At 38.2% G+C, this 19,255-nt stretch overlaps 1 protein-coding gene across 1 annotated transcript in view; it reads left to right on the top strand.

Annotated features, from left to right (window-relative positions):
- Positions 1–9,001: 9,001 nt before the first annotated feature.
- Positions 9,002–19,255, top strand: part of CNGB3 (cyclic nucleotide gated channel beta 3) — a gene marked incomplete at its 5' end in the record, with an annotated part of 48,072 nt that continues 37,818 nt past the window's right edge. The window contains 2 exons of the mRNA XM_010015564.1: positions 9,002–9,113; positions 12,289–12,555. Of these exons, the coding sequence (XP_010013866.1) occupies positions 9,002–9,113; positions 12,289–12,555 (379 nt within the window). The remainder of the gene's footprint in view (positions 9,114–12,288; positions 12,556–19,255) is intronic.

A 19,255-nucleotide genomic window follows, 5' to 3' on the forward strand; every position in this document is an offset into this window, starting at 1 on the left:
ACAAGAACATGTTCACTCTCCTCTGAATTTATGCATAAAAAGTTGAGTGTAACTGTCAAGATCAGAACTAACTTAGTCTACAAGATAAAACAAAAATATTAATGTTGAGTAAAAGCCATCACTGAAACAGACTGTGCAAAGAATTTCTTTAAGGATTAATCAGACCTAAACCTGCTTAAGCGACTAATTGGCTTGATGGAAAGAAAACAAGTGCGATATTCCTGTTCATGGCAAAAGAGTTACAGAAGCTTCAGGAGAGCTGAACAGACAAGATGTTTAAAAATCTAAAAGCAGTATTTTCTAGAGCAAAATTATCACCTGAGGAAGCAGATTGCAAGAATGAAGGTGTCCCTCCACCACCCAAGGTATCTACAGGCCAGGTATAGTTTTTTATTATTTAGTATAGACTCCATAACATTACCTTTTGTTTAGGAAGTATTTACATAAATGCCAAAGATTATTTATGTATATGGCATTATTATAATGCCAGGGTATTTACGTAATCAAATGCCACAGATTTTCAAACATGTCTACTGCACACAGAATCAATCTTTATTTAGTAAAATCAAATAAATGCCTTTATTCCTCTCCTCACTCCCACCTTTTCTTTATGAAGAAAAAGATCTCCTTCTTTTGAAAGTTGCTTTATAAACAGGGCTAACCTGAAATAGTACAAGCTTATGAGAGGCCTTGATCAACATTGCAAATAGCAGATTAGAAATACTGGTATGGCTGCTTTTGATGTGCTGATGGATTCCTCTTCATCTTGTTCCCTGCCGGCAGGAAATGTCAGTATATATCCCTTCTGAATATTGGAATGGCATACAGGTATATATCAGCCTGCTTCCCAATAACTGTTGGAAAGGCAAAGTAGTTTAGTAGCTTTTCTAAGTAGTATTTTATTTGGCTTTGTTTTACAAATGTAACTCCTGTTTGAAAAATACAGTAATTCATATTAGTCTACAGCCTATATTTTTTATTTAGTATTTCTTTACTGTAAAAGTTAACTCATTCTTTTAATTTTAATTAATGGAATATTTTATAATGAGACTATGTTACTTTTGAATTTTTATCTTTTTCCAATAATGTCCTAGACAGTGTTTTGTTTTATTCCGGCTTGACATAATCAAAACTTTGGAAGGCAAACTGGCAATGATTTTGAGTTTCACCAGTTAACTAGGAACATTAACCAGTTAATGAGTTCTTCAGTATCAGTCCAAGCTATTAATCTGAATTCACGCTTAAGGAAGCAATTGAAACTCCACCATTATGAAGTTAATTTTAATTAAGCAGTGCCTTTCCACACATCCACAAGAGTCGAGCATAGAGAAAGACTCTGTCTTAATTTCTGGAAGCCTTGATCTACATGTACAAAAATGCCATAAATGTTACAGTTTTATTTAAAGTGATAAAACCATAAATGTTCGTAAGTCTGAATCATTTCCTAGAACTGATGTTTTTCTGAAGCTCAAAGGCTTGTATAAACCCAGGAAGAGGCACAGTTTAATCCAGCCCAACCTCAATTCAAATTTGATTCACTATTCACATGCAAAAACCAATTGCTTTATGGACAGATATATGTATAGCACCATCCACACAAAATGGCAAAATATCAATGTTAAACAAACTTCTTATACTGCAGATCTGCAGGCAAAGTATTGCTTGTGCTTCTTTTAAAGTTCTGCACATCAGTTTTCTGATGTCAATAAGGCACTGTCTTGAAAGAATAAAAATCTGAATCTCAACAGTTGATTTCTGTGCAGCCTGATACCTTACTTGGAAAACTGCTCTAGGGAGGAAAATAACAAAAAAACAAAACACAAAAACAAACAAACAAACAAACAAACAAACACAACCAAATTAAAAAAAAATAACCAACCAAACATATGTATTTAGATTTCCCTGGAGACTTGGACTCCTTCTTTCACCAAAATAATTCCATAGATTAGCACAACACTAAAATCATACCAGCAGCAGCCTCCCTGTTAAGATGAGGCAGATGAATGGGTCAAGGATTAAGACACTTCCTGCCTGCAAGAAGATACCATCTGAAGAGAAAAGAAGAAATGTGCATTTTTTTCTACGAATCAGTATAATAAACACCAGGCAAATTCATTCTACCTGCGATATAAGAGGCTCATAATCTTGATTAGTAGCATGCTGTTTCATACTACTGTGAACACCTAGAACTCCTCATACACTTCTCATTCCCTTCTCCAAGGACCACTCTGTTAAAGCCAAGATGAACCAAGGTACATGAAGAGTTGGTTCATGGATCTAAGCCAGTATGGAAGTTATTTTTTTTGTAGTGAAAATTGATTCTGTTTCTGTATTTTTTAAAGATCGAGGTCTGTTGCTGTGGTAAGGCAGCTCAAAACATACCAGGCCCAGCAGAAGGTTTAGGCAAAAGAATGACTGATTCAGAAATGCAGACCAGCTTGTAAGCGGCAATACCGAACACATCAGCCTTGACAATGTGAAGGAGGCTCTGGGAACGCACAGTGCCAGAACTCCAGGCTACATAACTGTGTTTGCACAGCAGATGTGAAGACAACAGTTTCTTATTTCAGCATCCAAGTTCTTTTGTTAACCTATCTGGAAAGTCTTGTCCAAGAACCCAGGAACAAAGCTCAGTGTGTGGCAACTTGGTTAATCAAATTCCTAGAACATTGCAGATATTAAACCATCCTTATCATTCTCAGCAAAGAGCATCTACAGTTTCTAATGCTGTTTATTTTTTTTAAGGGTGAAAATAAAAACACAGCTGAACCACAGAAAGCAGAGGCCAATAAGAAAACAGAACCCGTACCAAAGCAACAAGGTCAGTAGTAAGCTATTTATGAGCACTCAAAGATTATCTGGACAAAATATATGTAATACTAAGTAGGGTTGCAAATAAAATTGTTATTCTTCTGAATTCTCTGCCAGGTGATTACTTTTGGTTTTCATTTGTGGAGAAATTAAGAACTCTGAATTCCCACTGACCCCAAACTAATGGTTCGTTACAGAAATACAAACACAATCCAACAATAATAAAGGGCAGAAAGCTTTCAAGCACACAGTCTCTTCATGAGCTTGTCCACTTCAATCAGCTAGTCTAAGAAAATCTATCACCTGGGTCAGGCACAACCCCAGGCACAGCTACAGGTTGGGTGGAGAAGAGATTCAGAGCACCCCTGAGGAGAAGGACTTGGGGGTGGTAGCTGATGAGAAGCTTAACACCAGCCAGCTTCAGCTGCAGCCCAGAAACCAACCATATCCTGGGCTGTATCAAAAGAAGCATGACCAGCAGGTCAAAGGAGGTGATCCTGCCCCACTACTCTGCTCTTCTGAGACCTCACTTGGAGTATTGTGAGCAGTTCTGGCGTCCTCAACATATGGACATGGGGCTGTTGGAGCAAGTCCAGAGGAGGGCCACGAAGATGATACGAGGGCTGGAGCACCTCCCGTATGAAGACAGGTTGAGAAAGTTGGGGCTGGAGAAGAGAAGGCTGCCTGGAGACCGCATAGCAGCCTTCCAATATCTGAAGGGGGCCTATAAGGATGCTGGGGAGGGACTCTTTGTTGGGGACTGTAGTGGTAGGACAAGGGGTAATGGCTTTAAACTTAAACAGGGGAAGTTGAGAGTAGATATAAGGAAGAAGTTCTTTACAGTGAGGGTGGTGAGGCACTGGAACGAGTTGCCCAAGGAAGGTGTGAATGCTCCAGCCCTGGCAGTGTTCAAGCCCAGGCTGGACAGAGCCTTGGGTGACATAGTTTATGTGTGGTGTCCCTGCTCATGGCAGGAGGGTTGGAACTAGATGATCTAAAGGCCCTTTCCAAGCCAAACTATTGTATGATTCTATGATTCTTACCGTAAGTTGACGTCTTAGAAACCTTATTTTAAAATAAAGGCATTTAGTAGCTGAAGAAAGAAAACTGCATAGTTTTAATGTATCTTTTGGATATATTTCCCATACGTATCAAAGTATTACAAAGACAAGACAGACTTTATCTGACATTTAAATCTTTGGTTGAACAGCCATTCAAAACTTCTCCAAAAAAACAAACAAACAAATAATTTAAAAAAAAAAAAAAGAAAAAAGCAATGCCATTAAAAATTAATTGCCATCACCATTCAGAAAAGTCAAAACTAGTTAAAGAAAAGCCTTTTCAAGATCTATTAGCTTCTCTGGTATAACCAGAATAAAACAGATCCGTAAAGAGTAAAGCCTAATCACAGTTGTATTTTGCAGCTCCGTAGACTTGAAAAACAAGTCAACAAACAGTAGAGCTTAACTTCACCCCCCTTCTTCTCACATGGCCAAAACTAGTCATTACTTTCTCCTAGCACTTCACAAGGCAACATGATGTTCCCAGCACAGCTTAGAACTCAGCAGGAGGCCCAATTGAAGTCCATTTGGTTAAAACGTGGCCACTTAACATCACTCAGCAACATCTGGTACTTCTGGCTTCTTTGCTGGCTACTAGTTTCCTCATGTCCACCTCCCCAGTTGTCTGCTCTCTCACTACCTCACTTTTTTTTTGTGATTAATTCTCAGCATAATTAATTCACTCTGTAATTAATTCTCAGCCCTTAGTCAGTTTTTTCCATAATGGATAACTATTTTTTTATCATTATTTATTCCCTGAATTTTCTAATGTACATCACAAAGGGTGATTCACCTAATTACAGGTTCTCTATGATATTGAACCCAATTGGTAGAATTTCTTTGCATGTTTATCACCTCCTATAACTGGCTATACAAATGCTCCACTGACAGTGTTATGGTTGTGCTATTTAGAAGGCCACATCAAGACTCCACCTGCTAACTGGTGTATGCATTATCATTCTCTGTATCACAATTTCTTTTGTCCTCCTGGCAGATCCTTTCAGTATGATTCTTTCCAACTCATCCCTTTTCTTTCTCTTTCTCTAAATCCTCTCAGCATCATAGTTAAGTACTGCTCTTCTGAAGTCTGTCCTCATCTCCATCTCTTTTCCCTCACTAGAAACTGGCCTGTCTCCAATGTTCTGGGGTTTGGTTTTCCTACTTATACTAAATCAACAAATGTCTCAAAGATTCAAAAACATATTTATGCACCTTTTACTGAAGTCCATATTGACATCACGTTGTTCTTGGTAGGACTTGAGTGAGAAAGCTAGACTAAAGCTATAATTTTTTTCTGTACGTGCTACATTACACCTCTGGATCATAAGGTAGACAGAACCACCCATATGGGAGATTACCATGTTAATCCCCAGTGATATTTAGTATCTTCAAAGCCTAGATGCTTTGGAAAGTACCCAGAAGATATACAGCATGTTATGTACCTGCCTGCAACTTAAACGCAAGTGCCATTCTATAGTGCGTGAGATTTTGGTGCTTTTCACAGTTAGAAAATCCATATCCTAAGACAGAAGCCCAGACAGAGTAAAAAAAGGAAAAGAAAAATAAAAACAAACCCAAAAAATAACAATAACAAAACTACACCACAAAAACCCCAAAACAACCAACTAACTGAGAATTTTAATTGACATCCTTGAATGTGTAGCACCTCAAAGGAAGGGCTGCTCAAAAGAAAGTTCTGTCCACTCCAGACTCTCTCCCAGTGAGTACTTTTTTGTTTAGGTACTCAAGGAATATTGGGTTTTCCACTGAATGTTTCACTAAAAAAAGAAAAGCAGCAGAAGCTATTGACAGCTGCCACCTTTTATATATTAGCATAGCTGTTTTGCCTCCACGCTTGCATAATAAGGGAGTTCAAACCTGTATCTTTCACATTCCAGTAGGGTTCCCTACCTACCCACATAAATTCTAGACTAGAGAGGTGTGGGAGGAAATTCTGTGGCCTTCCCAATTGCTGGGCCATGGTGCAGAAAAGAAGTGCAGACCTGTGAAGTCTGGAAAGATAGAATATAACATGGAGCCTGGAACTAATCTAGAAGTTAATTGTAACTCTAACCTTATAGGTGGAATGAAGAACTTTGATTTCAGTATGTATTTATATGATAACATTGTTGAATATTTAAGAACAGGAAAAAATATTTCTCAGAATGAGTTTTTGACACTATTGCAAATAAACAAGGCCCAGAGTCAAGATTTCCTCTTCTCAGAGAAAATCTTTAATCAGTAGCTTCTATATAAAAGATGGTCGCTCGGTCCTCCTGTAGATAGAAATAAGGCAGATATATTTATTAAGGGTACTAAAATCCTGTTGCTGTAAAATCTCTGCTAAGGCGGCACTAACTCGACATGGACTATGACCAAGTTATAAGCCCCTGAGAACCACAGGCAGATAGAATGGTTTGTGTTATGTAGTTCCAACCCCTCTGCCATGAGCAGGGACACCTTCCACTAGACCAAGTTGCTCAAAGCCCCATCCAACCTGGCCTTGGACACTTCCAGTGATGGGGTAGCCACAACTTCTCTGGTCAACCTGTTCCAATGTCTCACCACCCTCACAGTAAAGAATTTCTTTCTAATATCTAATCTAAACCTACCTTCTTCCAGGTTAAAGGTGTTCCCCCTTGTCCTATCCCCCTTCTATCCCTAGCCCTTGTAAGAAGTCCTTCTCCAGATTTCTTGTAGGACCCTTTCAGTAACTGGAAGGCTGCTCTAGGGTCTCTCCAGAGCCTTTTCTTCTCCAGGCTGAACAAGCCCAACTCTCTCAGCCTGTCTTCACAGGAGAGGTGCTCCAGTCCTCTGATCATCTTCAAGACCCTCCTCTGGAATTGCTCCAACAGGTCCACATCCTTCTAATGTGGTGGGTGCCAGAGCTGAACGCAGTACTCCAGGTCATGTCTCGCAAGAGGAGAGCAGAGGTGCAGAATCACCTCCTTGACCTCCTGGTCACACTCCTTTTGAAGCAGTCCAGGATACAAAGAGAGGGACATTTGCATTAAATGTGAAATTTCACAGCTAAAATGTCTTTGACCTGTTTCAAATCTGACTCTTAAGCTGCTTTACAGAACTTTTCCCATAGTACCTGAAAATCGAGGGTTAAATAACTGCTTTGTGTTTTAAAAAACACGAATCAAGTACAGCATTTTGATATAATATGCTTTAGCTCAATGAACTAAACCTGTCCATGCAAAGAGACGTTCAAATCATAATTTTATTCCTTGTCTTCTCATCCTTTATACTCTTCACTGGCACTCAGTCAACAAGCAGCATTCCCATAAAATGTATTTTTCAAAGATTACTGAGAACTTGAATCTGTTTAATCAGCTTGCTTCTACTCCTGCTGATGTGAAGTCTTTTAATTCCTTTCAGATCTTCATTTTTCACATGAGTGACAGGGCTAAATGCTAGGAAAACAAAATCAGCTTCTTCATACCCTCTTTCTTTCTTTACATGGAAAATAAAATTATAATACTTTTGCTAACCACTGAAGTTGAGAGGCAAAAATCTCTCCAGTTTACAGTAATAATAAGTAATACAAATCCTGTGCACTGTCTCTTCATACTCAACAGTTTCTCCAAGGGGCTATTTGAAAATTAAACCCTGAACTTGCTAAGTCAAAACCCAGTTGACCAGCACATTGGGGAATGTGGATTTCTTTGCCTTTTCTACAGTTCCTTGTCCAACTCTGGCTTGACTATTTCTGGCATCCACAGATATCTGTCTAGGTCTTGTCTCTGATCCTCTTTAAGAAATGAATTCCGGTAAGAGTACTAGGGCTCACACAGGGCATTCTCCTTTTTTGACCTTACTAAGAAAAAAAATCTAGAAGTGCTCCACTGGTCCTAAAATCAAATTGGTCATCTGGTAGAAGTCTGAAACTCTGCTCAAGAAACATTGTGTTATTCTTAATAGATAGTTGAAAGAAAGTATTATCACAAATCTGAATGAATGGTCGTAGAAGTGCAGTTTGTTTTATCAACTGCTGTAAGCAAACTGACCCACTGTCCTTCACTTAGTTTTATTCCAATGCCATTTCAAGTAACCACTTTCCAGGTAAGCAGCTTAACAGTTTAATGTTGTAACTCTTTTTACCCCTCTGAAATTAATAAAAACTCTCTAAATGTGGAGATAAATTATCAGAAAAGTGATATTAAACTACCTATTCAAAAAACCTCGAGGTTTGATTTTCTTTGATCTGTCTTGAATTTAAAATACACGACAGGCTCCTGATTTATTTGCTATCATGTTTTTCTGCCAAGCTTTTACCTCTATAATCATATTACTTAAAGTATTTATGAAGGCAGTGTTTGTTCCTCCTTTATTCAAAGTGTCAGACTGATGAGAGCTTTCAAATTATTTTTCAGCATGAAAATTTAAAATAAAGATATAGGACTAATTACAAAAATTCATCACTTAGGGCCATTAAAATGGCAAGAAACTACACCATTTGCATAGAGTTAGTTTGAAACTCTGCAAACTTCACTTACATGGCTTTTAAAAAGTACTTGTAACAAAAATGAATAAATAGACTAGCCAAAGTTCTTTATACTCACCATCCTTAATGATATATTTCAATAAAAATTTACTCAGGAACAAACAGGAGTGTCATGGCAGTTGAAACAAGAGTTTTAATGTAATTCAAACACCGCAGTATAAATAATGTCATTAGCATTTCTATGCATAAGCAAATAAGCTACTCTTCATTTTTCTTCCTGGATTTTACATGGCATTTCTGTACAGATCTATCTATCTGTCCTCTATGTATTTTTTTACATAAGCATATACTAAAATTCATCATGCTGCATGAGTTCTTGTCATTTAGAAATACAGAAGAGCTCTGTATTGGCCATTGTTGAGCTGGCTACAGATGTATCTAGTTTAAAAACCACAAATGAGTTACATATTCTAAAAGGTACAGTCATCATAAGCATGTTCTGGACAGCTGGCACTGAAATAGATTTTTAAAGGAAATTATTCAAAGGCCAGGTCCCAGAATCAGTATTGTATAGTGCTTGTCCACCAAAGAAATAATGGCAGCCAACCTGTGATTCCTCCAAAACTATAACCATAATTGTTTAAAAATTGTTATTCAAAAACTAAAACCTTTTTTCTAGATACAGTACCAGCAAAAGCACCTGAGCCTTCAAAAACTGAAAACTCAACTGAACCAGCTAAGACAACTCAACAGGAACAGCATCAGCAAAATGATGGGAAAGAGGATGCTAAGTGAGTAAATTCAGTTTAAAAAGTGGAGGGTTTTTTTCCCTGACATCCTGACTTAACATTTCTGTGTGCCGAATTTCAGCTCTTTAAAAGTCCCTCTTGTCCTGTAAGGTTCTGAAGAGCTGTATTTCAAATCTAAGGCAACCATATATGTGAGGTATTCATTTAGTATGGGCTGCTGATGATAGTTTCTAAATTGTAGGAATGAGGAAAAACATTTGCTCAACTACACTTACATACTAATTCTAACAATGCCGCTGCTCAGTTATTATTACTCTACCTTAACGAAGGAGAAAGTCCCAGGTTACTGCCCTGAATACCTGGAATGTTTGTCACATCATAATGACTTAAAAGCCTTTTCCCCTGCACATTTTTCTTTTTTTTTTTTTTTTGCTGAGCTATACCATTGAATCATCATGAGTCTCCACAACTGGAGGATTAAGACTGTCTCTTTCTGAGAAGAAATAAATAAATTAAACAGCTATGTTCTTTCAGGGGAAAATCAAGGGTCATTCAAGCTTTGAAAAAGCTTAAGTGACAGTTTTGCTAAAACAGAAATAAATATGAAGTCTAAAAACAATAATCTTGGAATCATCTACATTGATTTGCAGAAGCATAGATTCACAGAATCATAAAATCATTTGGGTTGGAAAGGACCTTTGAAGGTCATCTAGTCCAACCCCCCTGCACTGAGCAGGGACATCTTCAACTAGATCAGGTTGCTCAGAGCCCTGTCCAACCTGACCTTGAATGTTTCCAGGCATGGGGCATCTACCACCTCTCTGGGCAACCTGTTGCAGTGTTTCACCACTCTCAATCTGTTCGTTACCCAGCCTGTGTGGATACCAGGGGTTGTCCCAGCTCAGACACAGGCCCTTGCACTTGGCCTTGATGAACCTCGTGAGGTTCCTATCAGTCCACTGCTCAAGCTTGTCAAGGTCCCTCTAGATGGCATCCTGTCCCTCGTATGTGTCAACCGCACCACTCAGCTTGGTGTCATCTGCAAACCAGCTGAGAACGCACTTGATCCCACTGTCTGTGTCAGTGATGAAGATACTAAACAGCTTCATAGAACAACTAAGGTTGGAAGGCTGCTTCAGATGGAATGAGGTCCAAACTCCTGCTAAGAGCATTTGGTGGTTAGACCCAAATCTTAAACTAGATCAGGTTGCCCAGAACTTTGTTCAGTATAACTGTGAATGTATCTTCCCAAGAACGGCGTTTGCACAGTTTCTCTGGGCAATGTGGTCCACCATTTGACCACCCTTATTATGAAAATTATTACTTTAAATCTACTTAAATTTCCCTTTGCTCTAACTTACTTCTGCTGCCTCTCATCCTTTTTCTATGCACCACCAAGAACAGTCTGGATCCATGTTCTCTATAACCACTTACTGGGAGGTGGAACACTTTTCATTTCCAATCTGAACAAACCCAGCTTTCTCCGCATCTCCTCATATATCCCATGCTCTAGTCCCCAGTCATCTCAAATAGATAACTGCACCATGTGCTTAGTGCCTTTCATGTACAGGGAAGACTACAGCTGTATACTGATGCAACCTCATAAATGTTACACTGAAGGATATAACCACTCCCCCTCAATCAGCTGGCTATGTTTTTTTAAAGCATAGCATATAGGTAGCCTTCCTTACTGCAAGAATACACTGCAGATTTATGTTTAATATGTTGTCCACCAGGACCCCCAGATACTTTCATGCAAAGCTGTTTTCTAGTCAGTCATCTCCAAGCTGTTTACTCTTGCATGAGGGTTATTCCATTCCAGGCATAGAAACATGCATTTGCCTTTGCTAAGCTTCATTAATTTCCTACCAGTCTGTTCTTCCAACCTGTTGAGATCCTTTTGAGTGAAAAATAATGAATAGACTCAGGGTGAGAGTCCAGAGCAGCGTAGAAACACCTCCTGCTAGCTTTTGCCTTCTATTATTTTGATTATCCTGATGACAGAAAGCAAAAGACTTTCCCTGACATGGAGTTATTTAATTTATGGGAAAGATTATCTCTTTCCTCTTTTTCACCAAGGCAGACTTTGTACTGCACTGACAAGGAATAATCCAGCAAAATGTTACTGCATACCCCTCTATAAAGTAATAGATACAATTAAAAATAATTCTGACTAAAATGACTGGAAATTTTATAAATAATTCAGTAATCTGAATGTGAATCTGTAGGTCAACAATGAAAATCTAGACAATGCATTTCCTTTTTTGTCATTGTAGAACATGTTGTTAGATGCTTATAGTTCCACTGGGGTGGAACTATACTGGTAAACCAAGCAACCATGGTTAATATAATTACAATATGCTTGTGAAACAAACAAGTATTTTCTTTATTAGAAGAAGGCAAAATCTGTCTGTTAAAAGAAAATTAAAAATATTTATGTCAAACATTGTCTTCTCAAAGCTGTTCTGACTCACTTTCATGTGTGCATCCAGATACATCTTGTCAGTCTAATTTGAGCAACAGCTTCTAAAAATACAGTAAAACTTATTAAATTCTACTGTCAAAACAGTTACCCACTAAATACTGTAGTAGGGCTTGGAAGGTATGGTGGTGGTGTTATTGCACTGGTATGAAACCAAATTAAACAGATCTATTATACCACTTTCAAAACTGGAGGGAGAATAATTTTTAAAATGTGCCTTTGAGGGACTTTAATTCATTGTCCTTGAACATTCATGGGAGTCTATTCAGACACTGTCCTTGATCAAGGTCACTACCTTATTGAATTTATGCGTTCAAATTTACTCAGTTGATTTTTAAGGAAAAAAGCTATGTAAACATGTATGCATATGGAGAATTTGAGTCAAATAGATACATGTAGTCAACAAAATAGCAGTAAATGAAACATCCTCAAATCACTTTCTAGCACTGAGGCCAACTAGAATAATACACAATGCCTCCTGAAAAAGTGCTGGTTGTGAATTGCCTTTGTTCAATGTTAATTTCTGGGTATTTCCATACCTAGGAATTATTTGGAGAAGTGATAGTTTAACTAGTCAAAGCCATATCAAGGACTGTTTGTACAACTCAACAGGATAGTCAACTGAGAGTCCCATTGTCCAAGAGCTTTCTTTTCCTGTCACTGTTTAATCTACATTTAGATAATGTCCAAATGGAATTTAGTAACAAGTGGTGTCTCTTGGGGGCATTTTATTAGTGGTATAGACAGTGGGATTAAGTGCATCCTTAGCAAGTTTGCAAGCAACACCAAGCTGAGTGGAACAGTTAATTCACTGGAGGGAAGGGATGCAATACAGAGGGACCTTGACAGACTTGAGGAGTGTGTCCACATGAACCTCACGAGGTTCAAGAAGGCCAAGTGCAATCACCAGTATCTGTACAGGCTGGAGGATGAACAGATTGAGAGCAGCCCTGTGGAGGAGGACCTGGGGGTATTGGTGGATGAAAAATTAGCTATGAGCTGGCAATGTGTGCTTGCAACCCAGAAAGCTAATCATATCCTGGGCTGCGTTAAAAGAAGCAACAGCAGAAGGTCAAGGGAGGTGATGCTGCCCCTCTACTCTGTTTTCATGAAACCCCACCTGGAGTACTGAGTTCACCTCTGGGGCCCTCAACAGGTTGAGGGTCCATCCAGTGAGTCCAGTCAGGCCCATGGGCAGAGGGTATGGCTAGAACTCCCACTGGAGGCTACTCTGGGCAGCCGGTTGGTGTACTCATGGTCCTGGTACTGTATTTGAATTAGATAGACTATTTTCCTATGCTAATCATCCTCCAAGGATTTAAATGTAGTAACAAGTCACTTGATTTTCACAGTAAGAAACCATCAGTATGCCCATAGACTGTAAGATACATAATAAGGTAAGGTTCGTGGATATATATCTGTTCGCAACCCATATACATGCAGAGCACCTCAGTTATCATGGGAGGTATGTTAATAGAAAAAGTTTTGCCCTATCTTCTGCTTCTGTGACTTTTGGTTCTTCAAAATGCACATGGAGTAAAGAAGAGGGAGGAAGGCAGCTGTCCTGTTTGAAACAGCACACCTTTCATTTAGATGAAATTTTCAGGGGAAAGTAATGAGTTTCCATGTAAGGACTTTAATTTTAAAATCTTGGGTAATATTGCCTTATGAACTAATACTAATGTAATTAACTTATCTGAGATCAGTAAGACTACTTATATGTATGACAGTTTGCAAGATTGTGCACCAGCTGCGCCCTTCTTCCAGTTCAGCTACATTAGAGTAGATTCTTACTTATGGTACAGCACAGCCTGTATTACCTATATACAGAAAAAAAGGTTTTTGAACTTCCCTTGAAAGAACAGATCTGCTGTTTTTTCTCTTGCTAAGTGAAAGACAGCTTTGACAAAGACTGCATTTACTTCTGAAATTTCCATAGAAATTGTTTGTCCACAAGAAAAAAAATAAAAATCTTGCTTTCCCTCTCAGCACTTCTTCATTTTTAAAATACAGTAGTACATGGCAGTGGACATTAATAAACAGTAGAGAGACACAGCACTGGTCTCAGCCACCTGAATGCTACGTCTGAAAGAGGAGACACACAAGAACAGCTGATGTGCCAAGGCTCTGAATTACAGCTGAGTGACTGAAATTTTTAATGTCTGTTTCCTGATAGCTTAGACAGGATTGCAGGCAAGTCATACTTATCTGCCAATATATTGTTTCTCCCCTCCATCTCTCCATCTTTAATGATAGTGTATCAGAATGATAGGTAATTTTCATGAATAGCTGTTTGCTGAGCACTAATAACACCTGGGAGGGAGGGCTAAGACTACACTGTCTCTTCACAGCAAGAAATGAGGGAACAGAACAACACTCAGGACTTAATTTGCAGTCTAATAGAAGACAGTGAAGTCTTATTAACGAGGAACTAGCACAAAACATCATTGCAGCCTTTGTAATATATGGAGATTGCTTTCTGTTGGGGAGGGTTCATAAAAACATGTATGTGCACACACAATCCTGCACTTTTTTGGAAATGCAATGCAAGCATTTTGTATGAGATACTGCATAGCACTTAAGCAAATATGGCACGTTGCCAGGGAGTGCAAGGACCAGCCCCTGCGCCAGGGATGGGGAGCTGGCAATGTGGTGGACAGGGCAGGGGCTTCCGCAGCCTGGGCCCAACACAAGGCGAGCAGGGCAGACCCAGGAGTAGCAGCCAAGGCAAGCCTGTGGTGACAAGGCAGGTCCAGGGCCAAGCTGGGCAGGCAGTCAGCTAGTCAGCACCTGGTAAGGGGAACTGGTTTCAGCCGCAGCCCCAGGACAGCCAGGCAGGGTTGGGCTGTGCCAGGAATGATGCCAGCCTGCAGGCGTGGGGCAGGATCCATGGGGACCATGCCCTGCCGCTCAGTGGGAGCTGTAGTTGTGGAACAGGCGCTACTGAAAGGAAAGGTCTCCAGACCACCTTGCTCTGCAGAGGAATGTAGCCATTTGTACACGAGAGAAAATGACAACATGCTTTGTGAAGGCACTGTTTGGAATCCAAAATCTGACAAAAAAATTAAAAAGACATGATTTAAGTGATCATCAAGATCACATAGGAGAGACAAATGTGAGATCTATGTATGACTGAAGGCTGGGAACCAACAAAGAACCTGTGGCATGTGGTTCTGATGAAGTGGTGTAGAAGGTGCTCATGAAGAGGACTGTATTGGCACATAAGAGCAGAGGGGAGATAGATGCCTAAGGAACAAGTAGTAGTGGATGCCTCACACCAGAGATGAGATAAAGAAGATGCAGCAAGTCCTAGGGAAAAGTATGTAGAAATAGGAAAAAGCGTATGGAAGAATGGTAAGCAAAGCATCTGAGAGCATAGATGAAAGTGGAAGGACGCAAAGAGCTTCTATGACCTCTTCTCTCCTCTGTGTCTTTTCAAAGCCTTTAAGCCTGGCTGAAATTGTAAGAGTGTTTAATCTTCCCAGATTACCAAAGTGTTTACAATGTACTATTTATACTAAGGCAGTACTCTGAAACCTCAGCAAAGATCATGAACCCTACTCTGCAAGGCAGCAAATCCAAGAGTACATGAGGAAAAAATATTGTGGGTAACCAGGACTTCAAATGCTTTGAGATTACAACTCAAGATCTTTTTTACATATTCTGGGTCATATTTATAGGGGAACAAAAATTATACCTGATATGCCACCTTCAGAATCTTGATATTATGAGCAAAATATGTTCATGTAAAATATTTTAAATTAATTTTTTAGATTTTACAAAATACATTAACACTCCCAACCAGTAAACATATTCTTCTGATTGTGCTTTGTAAATGCAGAGAAACCCAGCTTTCAGCATTTTCAAAAAATGGGAGCTCCATTGTTGCAAACTGCCATATGAGCACAGGTGATTAAGGAAGATTGAGTTTTGTGCTTGTAGTTTGCCTTTTTCATAGCCACATCCAGGGACCTAATAGGCTATACCAGTCCTTCTCAGGCCCACAAAGACTTTTTTTTTTTCCTCTCTAATTTGGCTAACAGCAAAAAAAGATAACAAAACAAAGATCAAGAGGCAATTTGCTATGTGGTGCATAGCTGGGTTAATAAAGAGAACTCCCACTGGTAGCATGTTCTTAGTGAGTAATGCACTTCATTTAGCTCAATTACCTCAACCAAGAAAATTACCGTGCTTATTAGCACTTGCCATGCACTAGTTGCAGCATATTGGTTCACCAAGCAGATGCATCTTAGGGAAACCATGCTCTACCAAGACCAAAATCTCAGCACCCTGGTAAAACAGACCTAATATCAAGCCTCTGCAGAAACTCCAGAAGTCCTTTATCACTGTAGGAACACCAGGGACACTAAAAGATGACACTCATGGCACTAAACTCCGACCTACTTGAGCTAATGTAAAGCAAGGCCAACACTGGGCGCTTCTGAAAAATCCCAGTTTAAACAATGTTACAAGCATATTTTGTAGAGAGGCTAATACCATTCCTTAGTTGTTTCCAGATAATCACTGCAGTACTTGAAATTGTAAACATCCAGTACATTTTGTAAGCCTGACTGAAAAGACATTAACGTATTAAAAAATCAAAATACTTTTCTTAGCACTGATATTCCTGCTGCTTAGATCTTTCTTTCAGACCTTGTCACTTTTAGTACCTGGATTTGAATTTATGCAATGGATAAATTAAGAACCTGCAAATTAAATAGAAAGGGGATGGTGTGCTGCCTGTACCAAAACAGATTAAACTTATTGTAATCATTGCTGAGATGTATTTTCCTCCAGCCTTTAAATTCTATCCATCCTGCAGGATGCAGTTACCTATTCTATTTAATGCCATTCACTATGCACAACAATCAAGTAGATACCCTGAAGTTAAAAAGGGAGCAGATTCAGAAGTTTTTCCTTGAAGAATAAATAAAGGGGTAGGAATATCATTATACAGACCGAAATGCTGGGGGTTTTTTTGGGTTGTTTTTTTTTTTTTTTACTTGCATTATTTGAAATTATCTATTCATTATATTAATATATATTTATTTTTGAGTGTATAAATGGGAGAAATTCTTTTTTTTAGTATATGCAAGGAAACAAGGGTATAGTTTGTCACAGCATTTTCCATAAATCCCCCATTGACCTTATATTTTTCAGAGTAAGAAGATACCTTTTTTTGTGATGGAAGAAATTATAATTTATTAAAAACATTATCTGTGCTATTATCTTTTGAGTCAATTGTGTAGAAAAAAACAAAGCAATGAGTGTAGCAAATGGTACACTGGTGTGTAATATAAAATATTTAATTTTAAATTACATTTATATTTGGTATAAATTACATTTATACCAAACATTTGTAAGTACATCAGGGTCTTCCATGAGAGATCTGAGAGACATAACAGCTATAATCATTTAGTAAAGAAAAACCGATTAACGCTTCATGGCAAATGTAAGTATCCATGCCTATAATCAAGCTTGCCCAATGCTTTTTATTTAAACACCATGTCTCAGGTCACTTACTAATTTTCCAAATATTAGCTATTTTAGATGAAAACTTTCCATGTTGTGCAGCACAACAAAGGAAATGCTGACAGGTAAAGATATGAGGATGAGATGGGAAGTCAAATCGGTCTGGCAGCACAGTCTTAGTCAGTGCCAGATAAATGATACTCGGGAGAAGTGCGATGATGTGTTTTCTGCAGGGAACATGCCTACTTTTGCTGAATTTGGAAAAGAATGTGGCAGGAGTCTGCAGAAGGGGAAAGAATGGTCTTAGGTAGTGGTAATTAGAAGTCATTTCAGAGGAATGGGTTCTTTCTATCTCTCACCAAATTCCTTTGTGATAAATTCCTTTGTGGGAAGGCTACATGAAGTAAGTTCCTACACAGGTGGCTGTATAGTGGTTTACCACTAACAAAGGTAGAAATGCAACAGACTCATCTGCACCAAACAAATTTTGTATAATTAGCATAGGCAAGAATAGTACATGGCATGAAGTTCAAGATATTGTGAAAGCCTGCCAGAGCATCCAATAATGGAGTAACTTCAGTTGCCGTGTAAGATGAGTCTATACCACCAATTTTTTCTCTTATATTTTTACCCTTCTTAGCTGGATTAAAGCTTCCTGGAGCATACATTAGCTAAAAGAGTTTTATCCAGGTACTCACACCTTTATGCACTGAAAATTATAAAATTCACTAATTTTCTCAGTCATTCTACAATTACCCTTCCACACATTTTTTTCCTTTTGCAAAAAAAAAAACCCACAACAAACCAACTCAGTAATAGAAAATGCAAATGTTAAAATGTCCAAAAAGTGAAGTAAAAGAGAAGGGAGTATATACTTTATATTATATTCATAGTGGGTAGGATAAATTGTATCAAAAGAGAGTTTTCCTTGAGAAAAAAGTTTGTACAATGCGACTAGTGAAGCACCAGAGTAAATTACTTAGGAAGATTTAAGAATAAATTATTTAGGAACAGCCATCACTAGACGTATTTAAGAATAGGCTGGTCAAGAATCTGTCAGGAAAGGCACAGGTATACATCATCTTGCTTTGAGCTGTGGGGACTAGGATTGTAGGATGTCTTAAAGTTCTCTACAGCCCTATGCTTGTGTGATTTTTTTAGGATCTGTATGAAAACAGATGAGAAATAAAAACATCTATTAAAAACTAAGTTTTTCAAATCTGAGACATTTTATTGCATGGGGTTTTTTTTTAATTCACTATGAGAAATATTATAGTGTTTTCCTTTTAGCTTTTTATTCTTGCAAATTAACAAAATCTGAATAGAAAATTTGAAGAAGGGTTTGTGCTCTGCTCTTGATGTCTGTACAACACTGGATTATACAATGATTAAGACATTTTTCCCTTAGCCATAAATTATTATATGCTTATGTAAACAAGTTATGAGTTTCCATTTATATATGTTTGAGTGTAACAGGTGTTTTGTGGGTATGACAAGAAATAGCTTTAAAAATTCCTGATAAGAGGCAGATGCCCCAGACAGATTTAATCTCTTACAGATAAGAAAGCCTCAATGACACAGCACCAGATAAGAAAATCAGTAAGACTGTCTCACTTATTATTGTACAGTTCTTTCTGAGAATATTATAGTTTTGTTCTAAAACCATTAGTGTCAGAAAAGATTCTGCCATTATTTTCTACATCATAGTAAATATGCAGCTCAATTAAACAACTTTATATCACCAGTGACATTAAAGAAATACAATTTTTCAAAGTTAATTGATATTTTCAACATTCATACTACTTTCCTTTGCATAGATGATACTGTAAAATTACTGAGATAAAACCTTGTTCACATTTTCATCTGGTACCTTAGTGAGAGTCCCATGCGTTCAGCATTGAGACAGACTTCTCCTTAGAGAGTAGTGTAAAGAAGATTAGAGGATTCACAGCCTGTTGTGACCGAATAACTAGGAGGATTCTCAAAGAAACTGAGTCTAGTGCCAGTATACACTGCCTTCCTTGAACATGGTTGCTTCTATATCCATTTTGCTGTACAAATACAACATGAGATCTGGGAAATGGAAGGTCTCCGCATTTTCTTTCAAAAACACTTGCTTAGGGACCAAATGAACATAACCTATACAAGTTACAAGTCATTCATTTAAGTTCCAAGCCTTTATATATTTCAAGTTTGTTTGCTGAAAACAGTTTTTGTGATTTTAGCTATC

This window comes from Nestor notabilis, unplaced genomic scaffold (assembly GCF_000696875.1).
Source record: "Nestor notabilis isolate BGI_N333 unplaced genomic scaffold, ASM69687v1 scaffold15395, whole genome shotgun sequence".
Taxonomy (NCBI): Eukaryota; Metazoa; Chordata; class Aves; order Psittaciformes; family Psittacidae; genus Nestor; species Nestor notabilis.